The following is a 19,320-nucleotide window of genomic DNA, read 5'->3' as shown; positions in this document are numbered from 1 at the left end:
TGTGGATGCATAATAGACCTAAAAGTTGATAAGCTGAGAACAAGCTCGAACAGAGTGGTTTCAACCAATCGAATGTATCGCAGAGCCACAGGAACAAACTCTAGTAGACAGTCAAGCACTTGGCCAACCAAAATTTCGGTCATTATGCAACTATGATCTCTTCGACATCATTCATTATTATCCTCCTTATAAACCTCTCTCCAATCAATGCAACACTAGCAGCATGTGCTTCATGTACAGTGGACAATCCTAAAATAGATTGACAGCATCTATGTTTTTAGTACCCAAGTGATATCTTCATTATTGTGTCGACATGCTTTGACCACCACAAAGTTGAGATGTGGTGAAATGGAAGCTTCTGCGGTTTTGCTGCTAAGATTATGCAGAGGCAAAGGCACACACACTGAGTGATTCATATGATGTTTGTAGTAATTGAAAGAAATCACAATAACCACTAGCCAGAAGTGAAGTTGATTCACCCAATCAACATACTAAAGTTGCTATGCCAGAGCAGATGCAAAGAATCTGCAACCATATCTGAATTTACTAGATCAAATGCCGATTATTTTTCTTGGAAATTGTTATATGGAACTGAATTGATCTGGTTCTGTAGAACACAGCTGAGATAGCAAACTGACCACAAAAGACGACACAAAACAGGTGAGCTACAAGAAGGACCTCTCAACACGAATAAGAATTCAAGTTGATCCTCCAATGAGGAATTTGATTGCCAATTATCCAATAAACCAACTGGAAACATCAGCATGAGATGAGTCTGCAGAAAGACTTTTTCTTCTTCTTCCTTGCTGATGAAGGGATGCTGGGGACAATGCTGAACATCCGTTGTATGATTGATGATCCCATCAAGCCCCACTTGTTTAACTGATGCTTGTGGCAATTGGGTGACCTTCCCTCTCCAAGAAGAGACTCTGCATTCGAGTCATTGCCCACGTTCGCCATTGTAGAGAGTTGATCCAGTTGCTCTTAGGAGTAGTCCTGGTTGTGGTTATATATGCATCACCAGCTCCGAAGCGAGATGCTTCATGGTCGCTTCTCATTCCAATCATAATGTAGGCTTTCATAAAAATAGGAAGAGATTTGAGGTAATTAGAAAAGGCTCTGATGAATAAAAGCATAGAAGTGCAAGTTTGTGTGTTTGGGAGGCATGACACGATGGTTTGTCTCCAGTTTGGGGTCAACTTCGACAAAACACTCCATAATTTGATTGATGAGAGGCTAACAAATTGGTTGTTCGGATTCACTCATGTGAGATTTGCTTATTCTTAATACTTGTGTGTAAATATTCTATATTATGATCTGATTTGTTGTGTTTAGAGATCTCAAACAAGATGGTCTTCAATTATGGTGGATTTGGTTCATGTTTACAGGAAGCAGCCATGAAGGTACCCAAATGTACTACTCTTAGCATGGCTTTATTTTCTTCAAATCAATCCATTCCATTGCTAATGTTGATTCACGAGACAAAGATGTTTGTCATGTCACCCAGCACTGACTATAGTAGTCCGAGATAAGCATCTAGTGCTGGCTGTTAGCTTGCAAACACTTAAGAAATGATACTGCATTTGGTTTATGTTTGTCATGTTACCTACCAGTGACTTCTTGTTGTGTGTAAGACAAAAGAGTGGGCATATAACTAAATCTACTAATACATCATGGGCATATAACATCATGGGAATAAGTTCCAATAGATAATTAAATCTACTAATACACTTCATGCACACAAAAAAACAGATTAAGAAATGAGAGTGGATAGACCTCTGTGCATGCACCATTGGGCTTGAAACTTTCAACTGCCTGTTGTTTTGAAGCATAATATCAATCATTCTTTACTTCTTTGTTTCTCAGCAGAGTTCGAGTTCATTTGCATGTGACATGTTGGAAGATCCTCAGAAGAGAGTTCCATCCATTACAGCCTCTCCATCTTGTTCATATTTCTTTAAAGCCATAGGCTTGCAGAAGTCAAGGCTTTATAATTAATTATTAATTTAAGGTAGGGAGACAGAAATCTACTTCTTTATGATCTCAAGGAGCTACAGAAACTGGAAGCCTCATTGCAAGAATAAAATATCATATGTTCTGCTCTAGAAAACCTTGTTCCATGGGTATCCATAGCCTCCTGTTAGTGGCAGTAGTTGCAGACAGAGGCAAACCTAATCACTTTCGAAGTCCAGCTTCGACTGATCCATGAATAAAACCAGGAGTTGCCAACAGAATACAAGCAGACCCAACCTTTCTGAATTATGAACACATGAATGTCATCTGTCATATTTGAACTAATGGAAGAAGCCACAACAAATCAGAGTTATCCTTCTGTATGGAATCAGAGCCAAATTGAATTAGAAATAGGAGAAAATTTGCTGGCATGTCTCACCACCAGTATCCAGCCTTGCAGATATTTTAAAAGATCCTGGTTGTACCGTATGATCCCTATATATAGCTTGAAACTGAAGATGACAGCATACAGAGAGTCCCAAAAACCACCAAAGTCTGAAAGCCTGCAGCACTGCTTGCCAGCATTTCTCACCATGAGCAAGATATTTACTGCTGTTCTTGCCACTGCTTCAGTGAATAGGAGGTCAGGAGGAAGGCGACTTATACCACGGCGAGGACAAATAAAGAGTAGAATAGCAGCCACTGCACTGCACTCCATCACCTCTATGCTTCTCAGGGCCTTACCTCGACTTCCACATCACAAATGATGGGTTCTGTGTGTAACTCTTCTAGGTAGACATCTTTCTTTTGGCATTTGCTTTTTGTTATGTTGGTGATGTAAATGATCAATGATAAAGAGTTTTACATGAAACCCGTGATCAGATCTTGTGCTTGGGGCTGCATTCTGTTTGTTCTCTGAATTTTTGTGCCATGAACTAAATCTTGGAGTGCCTCTGAACTGTGAAGCACTAGCAAGCTAGCAGTGGAGGTTGAATTGACTTCACTACAGACGACCAAAAAAAAAAAAGCATTCAAGTTAGTATTCAATTGTTGTCGTTCCTAAAAGACATGGATTTCTTATCCAATCTAAAAAAAGATAACCAACATCACATAAAACTTCCATGGAAACAACCTTCTCCAAAAAAGGAACAAGAAAAAAAAAGTTTTTCCTCCATACTTACCTGATGAAAACACAATCTCACAATTGCCAACGCAATCGAAGAAACCAGAAAGTCATTATATGTTCATAAACAATCTATAATGTACCTCCTCTACCAACCAGGTGAAGCATAACCTCTTATGATAGACAAAATCGAGAACATCAGCAGAAAGTAAATGGTATGCATCTTTTTCAGCATTATGAGAGTTTTTAATGACATGTCTCCCCACCAGAAAACCAGTACCAAAGAACTGTACTCCTCTGATAGACCAACCTAGCTCACATTTTAGCAGGATCCTGTTAAATGATCTATATAAGCATGATGATAGAATAGAAAGTCTAGGCTTCTGAAACCATCAATGACCTAAAACCCTCATCATAACTTCATTCTGGCAGTTAGTAATTATGGTGATGTCCTTAGCAATACTTTCAGTGGTCCAAGATGATCACATGTGGGGTTGGTTTATACCAAGGAGAGGACAGGTGAAGTCCAAAAGCAGCTATTCAAAAGCACTAATTACATCCATGCTACTTAGTGCCATACCACATTTCTCAGTAAATGACCTTGTTGAAGAACCTCTTTTCACTGGAGCCATTAGTGTAAATGATCAGAGGTGGAAAGTAATGTCACATAATTATTCTGAAATGTTACAATAAAATTAATTCACTTTTCCTTGAGGTTGAGTTGCACGGATGAAAAATTTCTCTGCTGTTGCTGCTGCTGATGTGTTCATCTTTGGGTTATTCATCCTCAGAATTCTCAGGGAGGCTTGAATTGCTGGTGGATGGCCTCATGCCTGTGTTTTTGGAGAGATTTCTATACCATGTTCACTGTGTACGAGCAGCAACATTACCCGATCCATACCCAAGATGACATTATAAGATATTCTGCTAGCATTTATAATCTTATTTTTCACTTGTTGCAGCTGGAACCCCAAAAATAAGAGGATATTTAACAACAGAAAAGGCACACAAACAATTGTTTTCTAGTTCAGAAATTTTACACCACTAAAAAGATCACCAAGTGCTCCAGCATGGTGTAAGCAATCAAATGATGACAACATTCAGCCAGCAGATGTTATACAGTCAACAGATGATAAACAAGAAAACAGAAACATCGAGGAAAATCTAGTGTGGTTGCAACATCTGTTGACACAGATTGATGCATCTTGATAACAAGATCCATCATATTGGTCCTTAATTAAAAAAACTCAAATAACTAGTAGGTGAATGCATGGTCTTCCTTTTACCCATGAATCACACAGCGTACCAATTTGAGCTATAAATGGATGGGATCAAAACAATTCAAATATGATCCAATACCTAAACATTGCTGACCAAATTCAACAATAGATTGATTAGCTAAAAGTGACAATGTCCTAATAAGATAAAACCCATTAATTTCCCATTATAATTAATTCGCACCTAGATTTCCATCATTGCATCAAGTTCCAACTCCCAACAATGTCTAATTGTAGGTATATTATTTAAAAATTGTTTAAGATAGAATGCATAGTTGCCTAATGACATATAAGCATAAATAAATTGGATTGAGGTTGACCCACATTCAATGCTTTTATTGGTCGCATTATCAAATCACAATATTGATATAAATTCTGATTAAGTTAATCGGATTTCAAATAACATAATTTATTCATAGGTTGGGTACAAATCCGTTGAGGTCCAATTGTGGAGTCTTGCACCTTTATCTAACCAATCTCTGGTTGTCATAAGTTGTGATTGTACCAGGCCAACATCATCAATCTTTCTGGTTGTCATAAGTTATAAATTCTGGTTGTCATAGTTGGCAAGCACCAGTATGGTGATCCTTATTAATGGCAGGGTTTCTTTCTTCTTCTATCTTAATAACATCATCAATCTTGTTCTTTTTTGGGGCATCCCTCTAGGAATCCTTTGTGCCTTCAGCTCAACTACAGTCGGATGCACCGGATAAACTTCCTTCGCGACCCTTAACCCGTAAGTAAATGACACCTTAAGAATTTCCAGCGACTCCTCTTCATTATCATTACAAGTTGGATATGAAATGATCGACGACAAAAGTATTCCAAAACAAAATTACTTTCTTGATATCGGCATGGCTTTCCATAATACTCCAATAGGAACAACTTATTAGCGAACTTTCTGGGCATGTCTACCATAAGCTTGGCATCTGTTTCTGTTCCTCCTTGCAGTCAAAACAATAACCACTCTACCAATTAAGTTAATAGAAGATGAAGATAATTTCTTATCGTGAAATTTCCATGGTAAAATTTAGCAACTTCGTCCCTCGGAACTCATCATTAAAACCCATAAATTTATCTCGCATTCTACTTCCAAATCACCATGATCCATGTAAACGGTGTCTAATCACAAAGGACTACCTCTCCAACCAATGCCCACCCGCCGAACCGACTCAAGAATCAATAAAAATAAGAAAATAGACCTCTCTTCCCTTCATCCCTCCTGATGAAACAATACCCACTGGATCAAAACCCTCCTCGGAGAAATCAATGGAAAAATTTCCTAATGCAATATGTTTCACATTCTAAAAATTTTGCACTCATCGATCGAAATCAACTGAAAGAACACGTAGGTAAAGACGAGGAAGGAAAGAACGCGCGACCTGGACGGCGCTGTGGCAGATGCCGTCCTTGAAGAAGCGGTTGATGTGAACGATGGCGCCGTAGGCCTTCTCCGACCGCTGTTGGTCACATGGTACACATGCGCCGCCACTTCCTCTTCCGCCTCCCTCTCTCTCTCTCTCTTAAGCCGTCGCCATGGCTTCCGTTTTCTGTTCACCGTTCCGTTGCGTCCGTTCACGGAGTTTAAAGACGCATCCCCCAAAATCAATACCACATAAGTTCACTCATTCTACGCGTCTTTCATAAAATCCTAACCTGTGGGGCCCAACGTAACCCCTCCAAACCTTTCATGTCTCGCAGAAAGTTACTGAACACCGTATCGGGTCCACAATCCGTTTCCCGTCGTCAGTCGTCGTGGATGAAATGACGATACTGCCCTTCATATCGCTTTCTCATGGTCTTGTCACGTCTATTGCATGTGATTAGTTCCTAATCTAATCGCTCTCGGAAAATTAGGTCGATTTCGGATCGGAACTCCCACGGAGAGAGCTCTTCCCTCAGCAATGATCACTCCATGCGATTTCAAGAATCTGATTCCCTTTTTTGCTTAATTCCGGCAGGTATAGCACTAATCTTCGTTTTATTTGGAATGTCTTCAGTTCTTTTGGGGTGTCCAAATAGCATTAGAGCTGATTTTGCGGGGTTCAATCAGGGGTCTGGATCCTGTGAGGAAAGGAGTTCATTTCAAGTATGATTGATCTAGTGTCGTTATGGTACTTCGGACAGGATTAGGGTTCTTTTGGACTCCTTTTTCTCCTGAATTCGAAGAGATTGGCGGTGATTCTGGTAGTTGTATGTAAAAAAAAGGGTAATATCTGCTGTCTGAGATCTGCAGTAGTTGGAGGTTTTGGGAAGTTTGGCGATGGGAATATGGGAGTATTTGACTGGATCTTTAGTTTTGTATACCTGAATTATTACATAAAAAGGATGGCAGCATTTTTTCCTCCTTTTGGTTAATTATTATAAAAAATATGTATTCTATACCAGTGCAGCCTGCATTTTCTGACAGAGGAATTCATTAAAGACATATGATGTAGCTGTAGTTAGCATTAACGGTTAGCTAGTTAGGACTTGAGATCCTGAATTATGAGATGGAAATACCTTACCATCTTTAGGAATTACAGGTCCTGTTATAAACATTTGTTGCATCATTATGTTTGCTGCATCTTCTTTTTTTTTAGAGAAGATACTTAGATTTTATATGATGAATCTGAAGTATGTAGGTCTCATATCTACGATGCTGAATTTGTTTTAAGAACTTAATTGAGTTGGCTAATTTGTGGGGACCTTACTGTATACTTAGCTGGTATGATTCTTGCACTTGCATAGTATTTCTTTGCTTCAAGAGTGACAATTGATATCTGAATTCTTATTACTTCGTTCTCATTAAACTGTACTCACTATATGAAGTGGGGGCCTTACTGTTTACTTAGTTGGTAAGATACTTGCTCCTACTTGTTATTGTTTTTTTTAAAGAGTAATGATTGATATCAGAATTTTCTAAGTTATTTCTTCATTCTCATTAAACTGCACTTGCTATATGATGTGGTATGTTTGGTTAACAAAATGTCTTGCTCTTGTACCCTTTGGGGTTGGAGCTATGAAACACAGCAATTTCAAAATGCATGTTGTGTCCATGTCAGATGTTGATACCTACCGGACACTTCATGATATCTATCAAGTAATTGAAACATACAAGGACTCTCATTACCATCTGCATTCATTTTTCATGTTTGTCTATATGTCGGATTCTTCGATCATCCATATAAGGCTTCTAGACTTGTTGAGCATGATGATGCGCATATAAGTTGAACTTTTAATCAACTCCTTAATTTTTGTGTTAACACAACAGAGCCAGAGTTGTTGATATGCACATGAGTTTGACTTTTGCTCACAGTTACTATGAATATAGTAGTAACTCCGATTGGATTAAAGACCTGAAATTTGACATCAAATCATTGGAAAACATCTAGTGGATTATGTATAGAGATCAAGAAAAAAAGTAATTGGTGTAACATTGAGCAGAGGTGTAGAACCCGCTGTAGGATGCAAATACTCTAATAATAAAATGATTTGTTTCCTTATTGTATCTGATTGATTAAGAGCACTCTCACGATAGGATTTTGATGAGAGTTTTACGCCCATAATGTCACAGCAATTCTTTTACCATGTATAACTCCTGCTTATGTATATATAATTTTTTTCATGTGGAGCAAACAATTGGGTTGAGATACTGATGTACACATGGTTTGGCTTTTATGCAGATCTGTGTGATCGAGTATTTTGATCCTTACAATAGGACTTGTGGTTGGTGCTTTGCTATTTTGGTGTTATTAATATGGGGGAGCATCTCTGCTGCAAGAAGTCAGGGAAAAAAGCCATCAGAAATGCCTTAGAAATTAATCATTTCTCTATCCTGCTTTCTCCTGTTGTATCCTTTTGGGATTGCATTTTTCGCAAAATTAGATACTCCTTCAGACCTGAATGGGCGTAGGGTTAAAGGATTAACTGCTTAAGTAGTTTTCATTTTTCTTACAAGAAGAGAAGTTTATGAATTATTAGGTCTGGAGTTGGTTTCAGAATCAATTTCCTCTCATATTAGTCATTTGAAGATAAGCTGAATTCAGTATATTAGAGGTATAAGTAGTTATGGAGAAAATAAGATGTGGTCAGGTAAGCGCGGCCATGAAGAAAGGAAAAAAGAAGCAGGCCAAGGGTGAGCTGGATCGTCTGAAGCAGGCTGAGAAGAAAAAGAGGCGCTTAGAGAAAGCACTTGCAACTTCTGCTGCTCTACGATCTGAATTAGAGCAGAAGAAACAGAAGAAGATAGAAGAACAGAAAAGGCTGGATGAAGAAGGAGCCTCAATTGCTGAAGCAGTCGCTCTTCATGTCCTAGGAGGGGAAGATGCCGATGAATCCTGTCATTTCATGATAAACAATACCAGTAAGCATAACCATTGGGAGTATTCAAGTAATATTGATATTTCCATGGATTATCAAAGCTTCACAAATTATTCTATTGATGGATGGGGGTTGGGAACCAACGCATATAATCCTTCATGGAAGTGGAACAGTTGGGGTTTTGGATTGCCACTGCCTCCTCAATTATTTACGGAAGATGTTCAATCACCACATTTTCACAAGGCAAGTCAAGGACCAGATATTTCTGCAGAAATTTTGGCTGCACAGGCTGTTTCATCACTGCAAATTGCAGAAGATCCACATGCAGCTCAATTTGTTGGACAAGGAGCTGCAACCATCACTAATAAAATGCTGGGAGGCAGCAGTACCAGTGACAAAGTCAACATTTACAGGAAGATATAACATAATTTGAATGAGTTTGTGAATAGCTATAACAAAATTTCCTCTCTAGTGAGAATGTATTCAGTTTCCATTGACTGGTACGGTGTCTTGCAAAATGCTTGTGTTCTTACGATGTGTTTGGAGGTCCATTTTTGTGCACTCTGTACATTGTTGCTTTCTTGTGCAAAATGGAATTACCTCGCAGTTTGACTCCATCTATTTATTATTACTGTCAACTTACTAGAGTTCTTTTTCTTTGGACAGTGAATTGGTTTTTATGAATTCTGGAAATTTTGAAGTGAAATGTTTCTGATCTCACTTCAGCTTGGATCTCTAAGTTGGATTTGTAGTCACGAAAAGATGGGTGCTCAAACATATTAATGATTTTTCTTGAACTATTTTCTCTATGCTATTGAATTAAGGTTTAGAGATTGTTGCTCGGCTACCTCTATGCTAATGGATCAATTATCTTAGAACAAATTGTGATCCTAAATTTGCTTCACAAGTGCATATTTAAGTGCTTATTGATAGATCAATTATCTTAGGACAAATCGTGATCCTAAATTTGCTTCACAAGTGTATATTTAAGTGCTTATTGATAGATTGAATCCTCTTGCACATGGATTTCATCAGCTTCCATAGGAGTTGATTGCAACTGAATCAGGATTCCCCTAAGGTTGAGAGAGATTGTCCAGTAACATATGCTTTTTGTAGGATACAGAGACATTGTCACTCTTCACAAAGAGTGATTCTGGTGCTCCAATAATCATCGTTACGTATATTTTTTGTTCTTTGTGAATTGCAAAGCCTCATTATTGGAATCAAAAACTCTGTTTGTAGGAGCCCCGTGCTTTGGGTCGTCCTTTTCTATCACTGACCTATGAATTTTTGTTGCATATCCTATATGGTGTGGTTGGGTGTGGCTGAGATGCAGCTCTTTTGAGGAACCTTCACTTGTCGAGGACATGGTTGAGCTCCGAGGCACTTCCAAGCTGAACTTAGGGGTCACTATCAAGCAGTTAGTGTAGCTTAACTTGCATCCAATACGTAAGGGAAAGAGTACAAGCAATGTTTGAGTTCAGAATGCTGTTGAGATCAATAATTGGAGCCCATCATGATACCTATGTTGTTTCCATGATTCAGAATTGTAAATGAATTACCTTACCAATAAATAAAACAAAAAACGTATATCTTATACTTACATAATCTTAATTCATGCTTTATAGATCTGTGAAATCCATCTATTGATAGCCAAGTAAATGAAATTGACATGAAAGAGATGCGCAATGCGATCTATTTATGTGCACTCAACAGAGTCTTGACCCACAAGCGTGGCGGGTTCAGCTAATTCCTAGGAAGCGTGCCCGCATGCGGCGCGCATGGCCGACATCATACACCAATCGATCCGCCCGCGGCTTCACCCGCTTCAGCCTCCGTGAAGGATTCCGTCGGGCCCCACTTCGTTCCTCCAATTAGGTGACGGGTAGGCACTAAGAAAGACAATATTCTGTTATCCGCCGTAATCTCCACCATGTAGAGTGGAGCCGAGGGAGGCTTCGTCTTTGGAGGTCATGCTTTGCTTCCCTTGAACCCTTTGGTTGACTCCATGGAGGCGCACAACCAATAAGAACACATCGTAGACAGCACTACAGAACACTGTAAGGAAGTCTATATAAAGTGGAGACACGGCTGTCTTGTAGTGCACCCAAGGAACAATATCTGCACGGAGTGACTTGCAGACCGGAAGTTTGGTGGTTGAAGCTTGAAGTGCGTGTTAGAAAGGGGAAGAGGAGAAGGACGAGGAGCTCTCCAGCTCGTTGAGTTTCCTCATCATAAAGATGTTGAAATCATCCAGTGGTGGGTTTTGGGAGGAGCTCTTCATTGTCTCCGGCAACTTCGGAGCACAAGTCATGTATGGAGTGTATATGGTGTTCTTGACTGGCGTCTTCGCGGCCGGCGTCAACCCGTTGTTCCTCGTCGTCTTCGGAAACTTGGTCACCGCCGTCGTCGTCCTCCCCTTCGCCGTAGTTCTCGAGAAGTACGCTTGCAGTCTCAATCCTTTCATGCTTGACGCCAAACTCACACAGAGTGGTCTCCTGTATTGATCAGCTGCTGCATGCTTGCAGGAAGAAGTGGCCGCGCAAGTTGAGTGCTACTCTGTTATCCCATTTCTTTCTGCTCTCCTTAGGAGGGTAAGTGTTCTTCCCTATCTAGTTTAGTTTAGCATCATCGGGAATTAGCAAGAAGAAGAAATAGAAGTAAATATTAAGCTTAGTTTTGTATCTCAACTGTTCAAACTGTCCTTTACGATTTCTCACATCAGCTCTGCTCTTGCTTCTGCATTGGTGTCTGTTAGAGTCAAAACTACTGACATATGATGATTCTTCTGCAACTCATCAGGGTAACCATATTCCAAGCTCTGACATTGGTGGGAATCAAGAAAGCTTCTCCAGATATTGCCTCTGCAATGCCTAACCTGGCTCCTGGCCTCATCTTCATCATTGCAGCCTGCCTCAGGTACCTAATCCTCTGTAAAGTTTTCAGTGCCTTTTTTTCTCATGCACGATTCTGAAGGCAATGCATGAATTCTTACAGTGGATTGGGTGGCCTTGCAGGTTTGAGAAGTTCGACGCATGTTGCTGGTACAGCAGAGCCAAGATCATGGGAACCTTGGTGTGCTTGACTGGGGCTATGGCCATGTGCTTCTTGCAAACCCCATCTGAATCACCTAGTTTAACATCTAATCTATCAGCTCTCTTGTCCAAGCCCTTTACATTGGACAAGGCCATCTACAGTGACTGGATGCTAGGCTGCTTCTATCTCTTAACAGGGGTTGTGTTCTTATCTTGCACCACTGTTTTGCAGGTAAGTAGCTTCATCATCTTACTTTTGTTACATCATACAGATCGATAGACCTGTTACCTTTCAGTTGAGTAGAACAAAATTGTATGTTCCTTGCAGGCTGCAACTATGGTTGAATTCCAAGCACCTTTATCTCTGGTTGTAGTGACCTCTGTGATGGGCTCCCTTCTCACTGCACTGTGGCAAATCATAAGTGAAGGCAACATCATTGTTGGTCCTTCCACCCTAAGCATTGCAAGAATTGTGGGAGTTGTCCTGCTGGTATTGTGTTATTCTCTGTGAGACACTCTTTAACATTCTTTTTGAGAGCTGTAATTGAGGATTCTTGTTCTTATGACACGCAGGGTGGAGTTCTGGTGGGTGTATGTGTTGCATTCCAGACATGGTGTATCAGCAAGAAGGGTCCAGTTCTGGTTGCCATCTTTAGCCCCATTCAAACAGTTAGCACTGTTGTTCTTTCAGCTGTACTCTTGAGACAGATGATTACTGCTGGAAGGTATGAGCGATTCTTGGTTGGATCCATCTAGCAATTCTGCAAGTGATCTTTCTTGCAATCCTGTTGGTGCCAAAGAAATAATTGACGGTAGAGTGTAATCCTTTTGCAGCCTGGCAGGAATAGTTCTCATGTTTGCAGGACTCTACGTCGTCTTATGGGCAAAGAACAATGAAGATTTCACTACGGTCGATGTCAAGGATGACCCGCAGCCGCATGTTGAAGATGTTGAGAAGCCACTACTGTCTTGAATGTGATCTGTTGTGGCCAATTCAATGCAAGTAGAAATAGTGAAGGATGTATACGAAATGGCTGAAAAGATGCATACTATAGCTGAGCCTGTAATAAAGTCAAAGATCTATCAAATTTCAAGGGAAAAGAGATTGGAATTTGGTGATGCCTCGATAAACGAGATAGATGAGCTTTGTGTTAGATGCAATCATTTCAACCAGTAATTGTTGTGCACAATCCTATAGCTGTAGAATCTGAGACACCGATTCCTTGATGCCTTCTGATGGAACTCATTATGTCGAACACCTTGTTTACAGACGTCTGATACAAGCTCGCAATCACATTAATCTACAGGATGAGTAAGAAAAGCACTACGTGCTGATGGCTAGAGGTAACCGGAATGCGGTGATGTACTGAAGACAGGCTTATCCTTGTCCACTACGGTGCTTCCTACACCTGCGCTACTGCTACTGCTGCTGCTGCTTTTTCTCCGGGGCTTCGCCTCGCCGAGCATGGTGAGCACGTCCCTCGTCGACGGCCGGTCCTTGGGAAGCTTCGCCGTGCACAGCACTGCGATCCGGAGCACTAAAACCATCTCCTCCTGCACATGCTTGCATTGGCCTCCGACGCTCGGGTCGAGCACTGCCTCGACTCCTCGGTCGCCCCTCACGTTGTCGCGAACCCACCCGACGATGTCTTGGCTCTCGCCGAACTCCGGCTCGATCGGCCTCTTCCCTGTGACGAGCTCCATGAGAACCACCCCGAAGCTGTAGATGTCACTCTTCTGATCCACCTTCGTGGTGTAGCCATACTCTGCCACGGAAAGAACAGCATTTAGATGACTGATATGTGTGATGTTTCGACGAGGTCGGAACAGAGTGAAGTAAGAGCAAGCATGCCTGGAGCGATGTAACCATAAGATCCGGCGACCACCGACACCGTCTCGTTCGTCCTCGCCATCATTTTGGCGAGGCCGAAGTCGGCGATCCTCGCCTCCAGGTTGGCGTCCAGTAAGATGTTGTTGGACTTGATGTCACGGTGAATGATGGGAGGGTGGCAATCATGGTGGAGGTACGCGAGGCCCTGTGCGACTCCGACTGCCACATTGTACCGCGACACCCAGTCAGGCAGCACCCGGCCGCCGGCCTGCGGCCCGTGCAGCGCCTCCCACAGGCTTCCGTGCGGCATGTACTCGTATAGGATCATGGTGTCGGTGTCGTTGCGCATGTAGCCAAGCAGACGCACGATGTTGCGGTGCCTCAGCTTCCCCAGTACGTTTACTTCTCTGGCAATGTCGGCCCTGAGGTTCGAGCTTCCGGGCTCGGGCGATCCCGTCCGCCAGAGCTTCTTGACTGCGACCGCCGCGTGCGGTCTCTGCAGTTCCGCCTTGTAGACGATCCCGGTGGCGCCCATGCCGATCACGTTGGCCTCCTTGACGCAGGCGAGTATGTCGCTGGTCGCGAAGCTGAGCCGCTGAAATGCGGTCAGCCTCCACGGCCATTCGCCGTTCTCTACGTCGAACCGTCCTCCGCAGCAGCTGCCGTTGACGTACCACTTCTTGTAGAGATGCTGAGCTCCCAAAAGAACTATACAGAAGGCGAGGACTGCAGAGATCCCCGTCATCCATCCCGCAACAATGTGCGTCAGATGAGCACTCTTTCGTCTCTCGGGCCACCCCACGTCGGCATCCGAGTCACATGGCGCTAGCACGCCACCGCAAAGGCCCGAATTGCCGGCGAGTTCGTCGGGATTGATGGTCCTCAGGATCCCATTACTCGGGACAGGTCCGGAGAGATTGTTGTAGGACAAATTCAAGGTTTCGAGAGCCGGCGAGCTTCCGAAGTTCTCCGGAATAGAGCCCGTCAGGAGATTGTTCGACAGATCAAGGATTGCGAGCGCCGGCATCATCGCGATTGCAACGGGGATCTGCCCGGTCATCCTGTTGCCATGTAAGTCCAAGCTGACGATCCTCTGGCACGAGGCGAGGCTCGCTGGGATGCCTCCGGTGAGGCGGTTGTTCGACAAGTCGAGCGCGGCCAGCGTCGGGCAATCCTGAAACTGGTCTGGGATTCCTCCGACGAGCAGGTTATCGGACGCCATGAAGCTCTGCAACGTGGGGATGGAGAAGATGTTGGAAGGGATAGATAATTGGAGGTGGTTGTGCGAGAGATCGACGAAGGAGAGCGACGTTGACATGGAGATGTCGCCTGGAATTTCGCCTTCGAGATCGTTGCCCGCTAACTCCAATCTCTGGAGCTTCGGCAGCTTCCCGAGCCCGCCCGGTATGGTGCCATTGAGCCTGTTGTTCTGCATTCTCACGCGGACCAACGAGAAGCACGTCGACAAGCCGACTGGGATCGGCCCGGAGAAGGCGTTGTTGAAGAGAATGAGCTTAGTGAGGTTGAGGCCATCGCATAGGCTGCTCGGGATCTCGCCCGACAGCGAATTCGAGGACGCGTCGAGCCACTGCAACGACGAGCTGCGTCCAAGATTTGCTGGCAGGGGACCTGTAAGCGAGTTGTTCCAGAGCTCGAGCACCTCCAGCCGCCGCAAGTCCCCAAAGCCGGGCGGCACCGGACCCTTGAGCCTGTTGCACATAAGGTTCAGGAGCCGTAGATTCTTCAGCTGGGCCAATTCCAGCGGTATCGGGCCGGAAATCCGGTTGTCCGAGACATCAAGCATCACCAAGGCCGACAGGTTTCCGAACTCCTTCGGGATCTCGCCTTCCAAGTCGTTCTTGTACAAGTACAGAGTGGTCAGCTGCTGCAGCTTCCCCAGTTCCGGCGGGATCGCGCCGTCGAGATTCCCGACGGCCAGGTCGAGGTACCGAAGATTGAAGAGGTTCCCGAACTCGGCCGGAATGCTCCCCTCGAGCTCGTTGTATCCAATTATGAGCTTCTCCAATGATGTAAGCTCACTGAGCTCCACCGGAATCTTTCCGGTGAGGTTGTTGCCGGAAAGTCCCAGGAACTTGAGCTTATGGAGGCTCCCGTAGGACGCTGGAATCGATCCCTGGAAGAAGCTCCCCCGGAGGTCTATGATCTCAAGAGACTTGGCATTGGATAGATCTTCCGGCAGCGGACCGACGAAGTTGTTGCCTGATGCATTTACGATCGTCAACGCCGGGGAGGAGCCCAGACCGGACGGGAATTGGCCGACGAAGGCGTTCGCGCTGACATCAAGTTCCCCGAGCAACGAGAGGCCGGAAAGCGATTTCGGGAACGAGGAGGAGAAGGCATTGCAGCAGAGGTTGAGGGTGGTGAGGTTGTGGAGGCGCTGGACGTCGTCAGCGATCAACCCGCTGAGGTTCATATGCGAGAGGTCAAGCTTCTCGACGGAGCCGAATGAGTTGCATCCGACGCCGGTCCAGTTGCAGTGCATGGAGTCTCGAGGATCCGCGGGGGATCTCCAGTCACGGAGAGCATCCAATGGATCAACCAGGCCCGACTTGATGGCAAGCAGGGCGGAGATCTCATCGTCTGCAGTAGCGCCAGCTGCACTGGAAATGACAGCGCAGGAGAGCAGCACGGAGAAGAAGAAGAAGGAAAACAAGAGAAGGCCAATTGGCTGCTGCATTTTGCCTTCTCTTTCTTTCTCTCTAACCGTGCGTCATTGCCTTCGTTCAAGGTCCGCTCCCACACTACAAACGGAGGAAGACAGGAGAGATGGAATCATGGAAGAAAAGAGTTTATAAGATGGTGGAGAGTAGATGGGGTTTTGTCGTTCGACGAAATGACACTATCACTCCTCTGTCTCCCTGTTTACTTTTTATTCCTTAGCTCGTGAGATCTCGGTTTCTGCAACAGCTGATGTCAAGCAGAGTAAAAAGGCTCCAAAGTTGGGACACTCGAACATGAAGAGGATGTATTTAAAGCCTTGGGGGTCTTAAGCTGGCGTAAAGTAGAGATTGTTCCCACACTTGGAGTAATCTTTGTTCCTTTATGCTTAGAACCTACTGCAATGGTGAATGAAGGCTGACACAAAAGTTGTTAACCTTGTCGAATAGGAATATGTATAGATAAAGAATACTCGATGCATTCATTCCAGGAACGATTGGCAGACAAGCAGCAAACCAGATGACGGATTCACTACTTGGTCTCAGCACCAAGAGAGTTTAGCAGCAAGCCACTAGTGTTTGCCAACACTTGTACTTGGTCAGTGGTAAGTTTGACAGAATCGATTATTTCATTTCATCTAATTTCAGATTTCAGAAATAAGAATAGAATCATCATCATCATCCGATTCTCATTTATTCGATTCGATATACGCTACTATGGCTCCACTTCGGCTCAGTAGATTGCATTAAGGGACAACAAACTAAGTGGATGGATTCCACGGGAACATATGCATGTTAATGACACCTCATCCTCGGGTTCTTTTCCAGATTAGAGGAAGAGAGGCATCGATGTGCAATAATAATAGGGGGAGGAGTCGACCAACAGCACTACCTCAAGCCACATGCACACATGGCCGGTGCCAGTATTCAAATGGGCGAGGCCATGTGAAGGGCTCTCCTCCTTTGCATCTTCCTGCCATCGGGAAAGACTGTGGAAATGCCATTATTGAGCATGATCCTCCCATCTCCGTGTTGGCCATGTGGATTTTGCCTGAAACACCGCATCCGTGTTGGCTTTTCCAGCCATTTACTCTCGGCTGTTATCAGCAATTTGGCGAGTGCTGCCAAGTTTAGACTTGACAGTACTGCTAATAATTGATTGAGTAATTGGGCATGGAGAAGAGAGAGAGAGAGAGAGAGAGAGAGAGAGAGGGAGAGAGTTTCCAGCTTTTGAGTACTGGAAATCTGAGCTTGCTGCACGACGAGAGTTCCAATGCCCATTCCGATAGCATGCAACAAATAAAGCTCTCTGGAGCTGTTATGATGTTTGTAATGAGTTGTAATTAAGCTTTCATCCACTAATTTTTGTAGGTATAAATAATTTTTTAAATGATAATCGATGAGAAATTAATTATCAAAGTTCAAGCTAAATTAATTATCATCTTAAACAATTTAGATATCAGATCATCGATCTATGACAAGTAGAGAGAAATAAAATAGATCTTACGGTAATAATGATAAGTCATAACGAGTCATGCACTTGGGATAAGTCGTATATTAATTTGTTGTTTATTATTAAAATCTTTTTAATCTTTATTGTTAGTGATTATAAGCCCAAATTATAAGGCCCAATAGAGTGTGGGATTGATTCATCTAGAATGTTTATTTGAGCCCATTTACTTATCACTTGGGCCGATTTAATGAGAGAAAATAATCTTTTAACCCTAGATTGATTGTCCTTCACTAATAGCTTTCTTTTTTATGCATCTAATCATGTTTAACAAATTTATATTTCTTGACTTCAATAATATCACTCCTTACATGCATTGTTCTTATCTACTGTTATTTTTTAAAAAATAATTAAATTATTAATTACAGGATGAAATCAAGAAATAACCTATTGTGCATATAATCATGATTGATCTTTCTTTTAGATCAAACTTCCAATTAACTTGTTTATCTTCTTACTTATCTTTATTAGCAATAAAAGAATTAGTAGATCTATATAATACATCTATTCCATCCAAAATAGGACTAAATTGATGATTTATATAAGGTTTGTAATTTTGATTTTTACCAATGTACCGACCATTAGTCGATATGGTGTACCAACGCATACCAACCATATGTTAAAAATAAAAAATAACTCCAAAAATATCTAAAAAATAAAAAAATTATAATAAGATTTTTAAGTTAAAAAAAATATAAATTTAGTATATTTTAGTAAAAAATAATCTAAATTAAGAAAGAATAGTGACACATCTTTTTTAAAATTTGATAAGTAACTTTGTAGTACGTTTTGGATCGTCCTTCCATTAATATTAAATTATCTATAAAGCAAGTACAATTATGGCATGTATTAGTATCGAGTATGGAGAATGTCAGAACTTCTACTTTCGTCACTGATATGTTGTTTTGTATTATAAGATTGATCATTGTACTACTACTCAAAGAAGTATGATCAATTATCATCATATTGTTATTGGTCATAAGATTTTTCATGATAGTTGTGAATACGATGAGTTTACTCAATGTCTACATCATGTAGGTTCTGTCGTATCTACTCAAAATCATTCATTATCTTTCCTTTCCCATTTTGTATATAAACCTAATCAATACCTTATCGAGTTATATGATTTGAATCTTGAGTGGCATGTATAAAATATTGCTCCTCTATTCATGCATCACCCTCAAATTTTGTTAACAAGACTATCGACTCTCCGACATTGTCACCATCATCATTTGAGACACTATTGTCCACATTAATACAATATCTCTGGATTCAGTAGGTTATTGAATGTGATTGAGAATATGTTTCGTCACCTAACTTGATTCTTTCTAATAGTGCAATTGATGCTACAATCTTTTTCTTTGTATGTTAGGCGAACAATTGTGATGGTTAGGTGTCTTTAATTCCTCGATATTATCCAATTCTATCATGTTCTAACTAAGAGGGATCTTCCTCTTAATCCTCATAAATTTAATTTAATCATAGCTTTGTTGAGTTTAGGAGAGTGAAAACATGAGAATGAAAGAGAGATATGAGAGTGAGTTTGAGAGAATTGAAGAAATTAAGAGAGTGATATTAGTTGAAAGAGGGAGGGAGGAAAATTTTTTAAAA

General features: G+C 42.2%; 3 protein-coding genes and 1 long non-coding RNA gene across 5 annotated transcripts; 2 read left to right on the top strand and 2 right to left on the bottom strand.

The window, feature by feature from the left end:
- Positions 1-515: 515 nt before the first annotated feature.
- Positions 516-5,941, bottom strand: LOC108951887 (uncharacterized). 2 transcript variants are annotated; one of them, XR_010484430.1, is made up of 3 exons: positions 5,736-5,941; positions 1,777-2,956; positions 516-1,075 (listed from the first exon to the last, which is right to left on the bottom strand). It is a non-coding gene; the product is annotated as an uncharacterized LOC108951887 (long non-coding RNA). The 2 variants fall into 2 exon arrangements; XR_001976452.2 differs by lacking the exon at positions 516-1,075 and having other exon boundaries at positions 1,662-2,956.
- Positions 5,942-6,156: 215 nt separating this feature from the next.
- On the top strand, positions 6,157-9,272 carry LOC135605390 (uncharacterized). Its single transcript, XM_065095425.1, has 2 exons — positions 6,157-6,314; positions 8,019-9,272. The coding sequence occupies exon 2, from the start codon at positions 8,404-8,406 to the stop codon at positions 9,076-9,078; it is 675 nt and encodes a 224-aa protein (XP_064951497.1). The 5' UTR covers positions 6,157-6,314; positions 8,019-8,403; the 3' UTR covers positions 9,079-9,272.
- Positions 9,273-10,754: 1,482 nt separating this feature from the next.
- Positions 10,755-12,803, top strand: LOC103971797 (WAT1-related protein At5g47470-like). The gene is made up of 7 exons (XM_009385926.3): positions 10,755-11,095; positions 11,184-11,249; positions 11,458-11,574; positions 11,673-11,922; positions 12,019-12,180; positions 12,264-12,415; positions 12,525-12,803. Exons 1-7 carry the CDS (start codon positions 10,896-10,898, stop codon positions 12,661-12,663), a joined length of 1,086 nt encoding a protein of 361 aa, XP_009384201.2. The 5' UTR covers positions 10,755-10,895; the 3' UTR covers positions 12,664-12,803.
- A 133-nt stretch (positions 12,804-12,936) lies between these two features.
- Positions 12,937-16,470, bottom strand: LOC103971790 (MDIS1-interacting receptor like kinase 1-like). Its single transcript, XM_009385913.3, has 2 exons — positions 13,543-16,470; positions 12,937-13,456 (listed from the first exon to the last, which is right to left on the bottom strand). Exons 1-2 carry the CDS (start codon positions 16,217-16,219, stop codon positions 13,029-13,031), a joined length of 3,105 nt encoding a protein of 1,034 aa, XP_009384188.2. The 5' UTR covers positions 16,220-16,470; the 3' UTR covers positions 12,937-13,028.
- Between the last annotated feature and the right edge of the window lie 2,850 nt (positions 16,471-19,320).

Source organism: Musa acuminata, chromosome BXJ2-2, assembly GCF_036884655.1.
Source record: "Musa acuminata AAA Group cultivar baxijiao chromosome BXJ2-2, Cavendish_Baxijiao_AAA, whole genome shotgun sequence".
NCBI classification, from domain to species: Eukaryota; Viridiplantae; Streptophyta; class Magnoliopsida; order Zingiberales; family Musaceae; genus Musa; species Musa acuminata.
The sequence above is the reverse complement of the archived record's forward strand: the minus strand, read 5'-3'. Positions and strand labels throughout refer to the sequence as shown.

Coding starts and splice junctions, on each gene's coding strand:
- LOC135605390 (XM_065095425.1), top strand. CDS start 8,404: ATGGAGAAAATAAGATGTGGTCAGGTAAGCGCGGCCATGAAGAAAGGA.
- LOC103971797 (XM_009385926.3), top strand. CDS start 10,896: ATGTTGAAATCATCCAGTGGTGGGTTTTGGGAGGAGCTCTTCATTGTC. Junction 11,250..11,457: donor TTTCTGCTCTCCTTAGGAGG/GTAAGTGTTCTT, acceptor GCAACTCATCAG/GGTAACCATATTCCAAGCTC. Junction 12,181..12,263: donor TTGTGGGAGTTGTCCTGCTG/GTATTGTGTTAT, acceptor TATGACACGCAG/GGTGGAGTTCTGGTGGGTGT.
- LOC103971790 (XM_009385913.3), bottom strand. CDS start 16,219: ATGCAGCAGCCAATTGGCCTTCTCTTGTTTTCCTTCTTCTTCTTCTCC. Junction 13,457..13,542: donor TTATGGTTACATCGCTCCAG/GCATGCTTGCTC, acceptor TTTCCGTGGCAG/AGTATGGCTACACCACGAAG.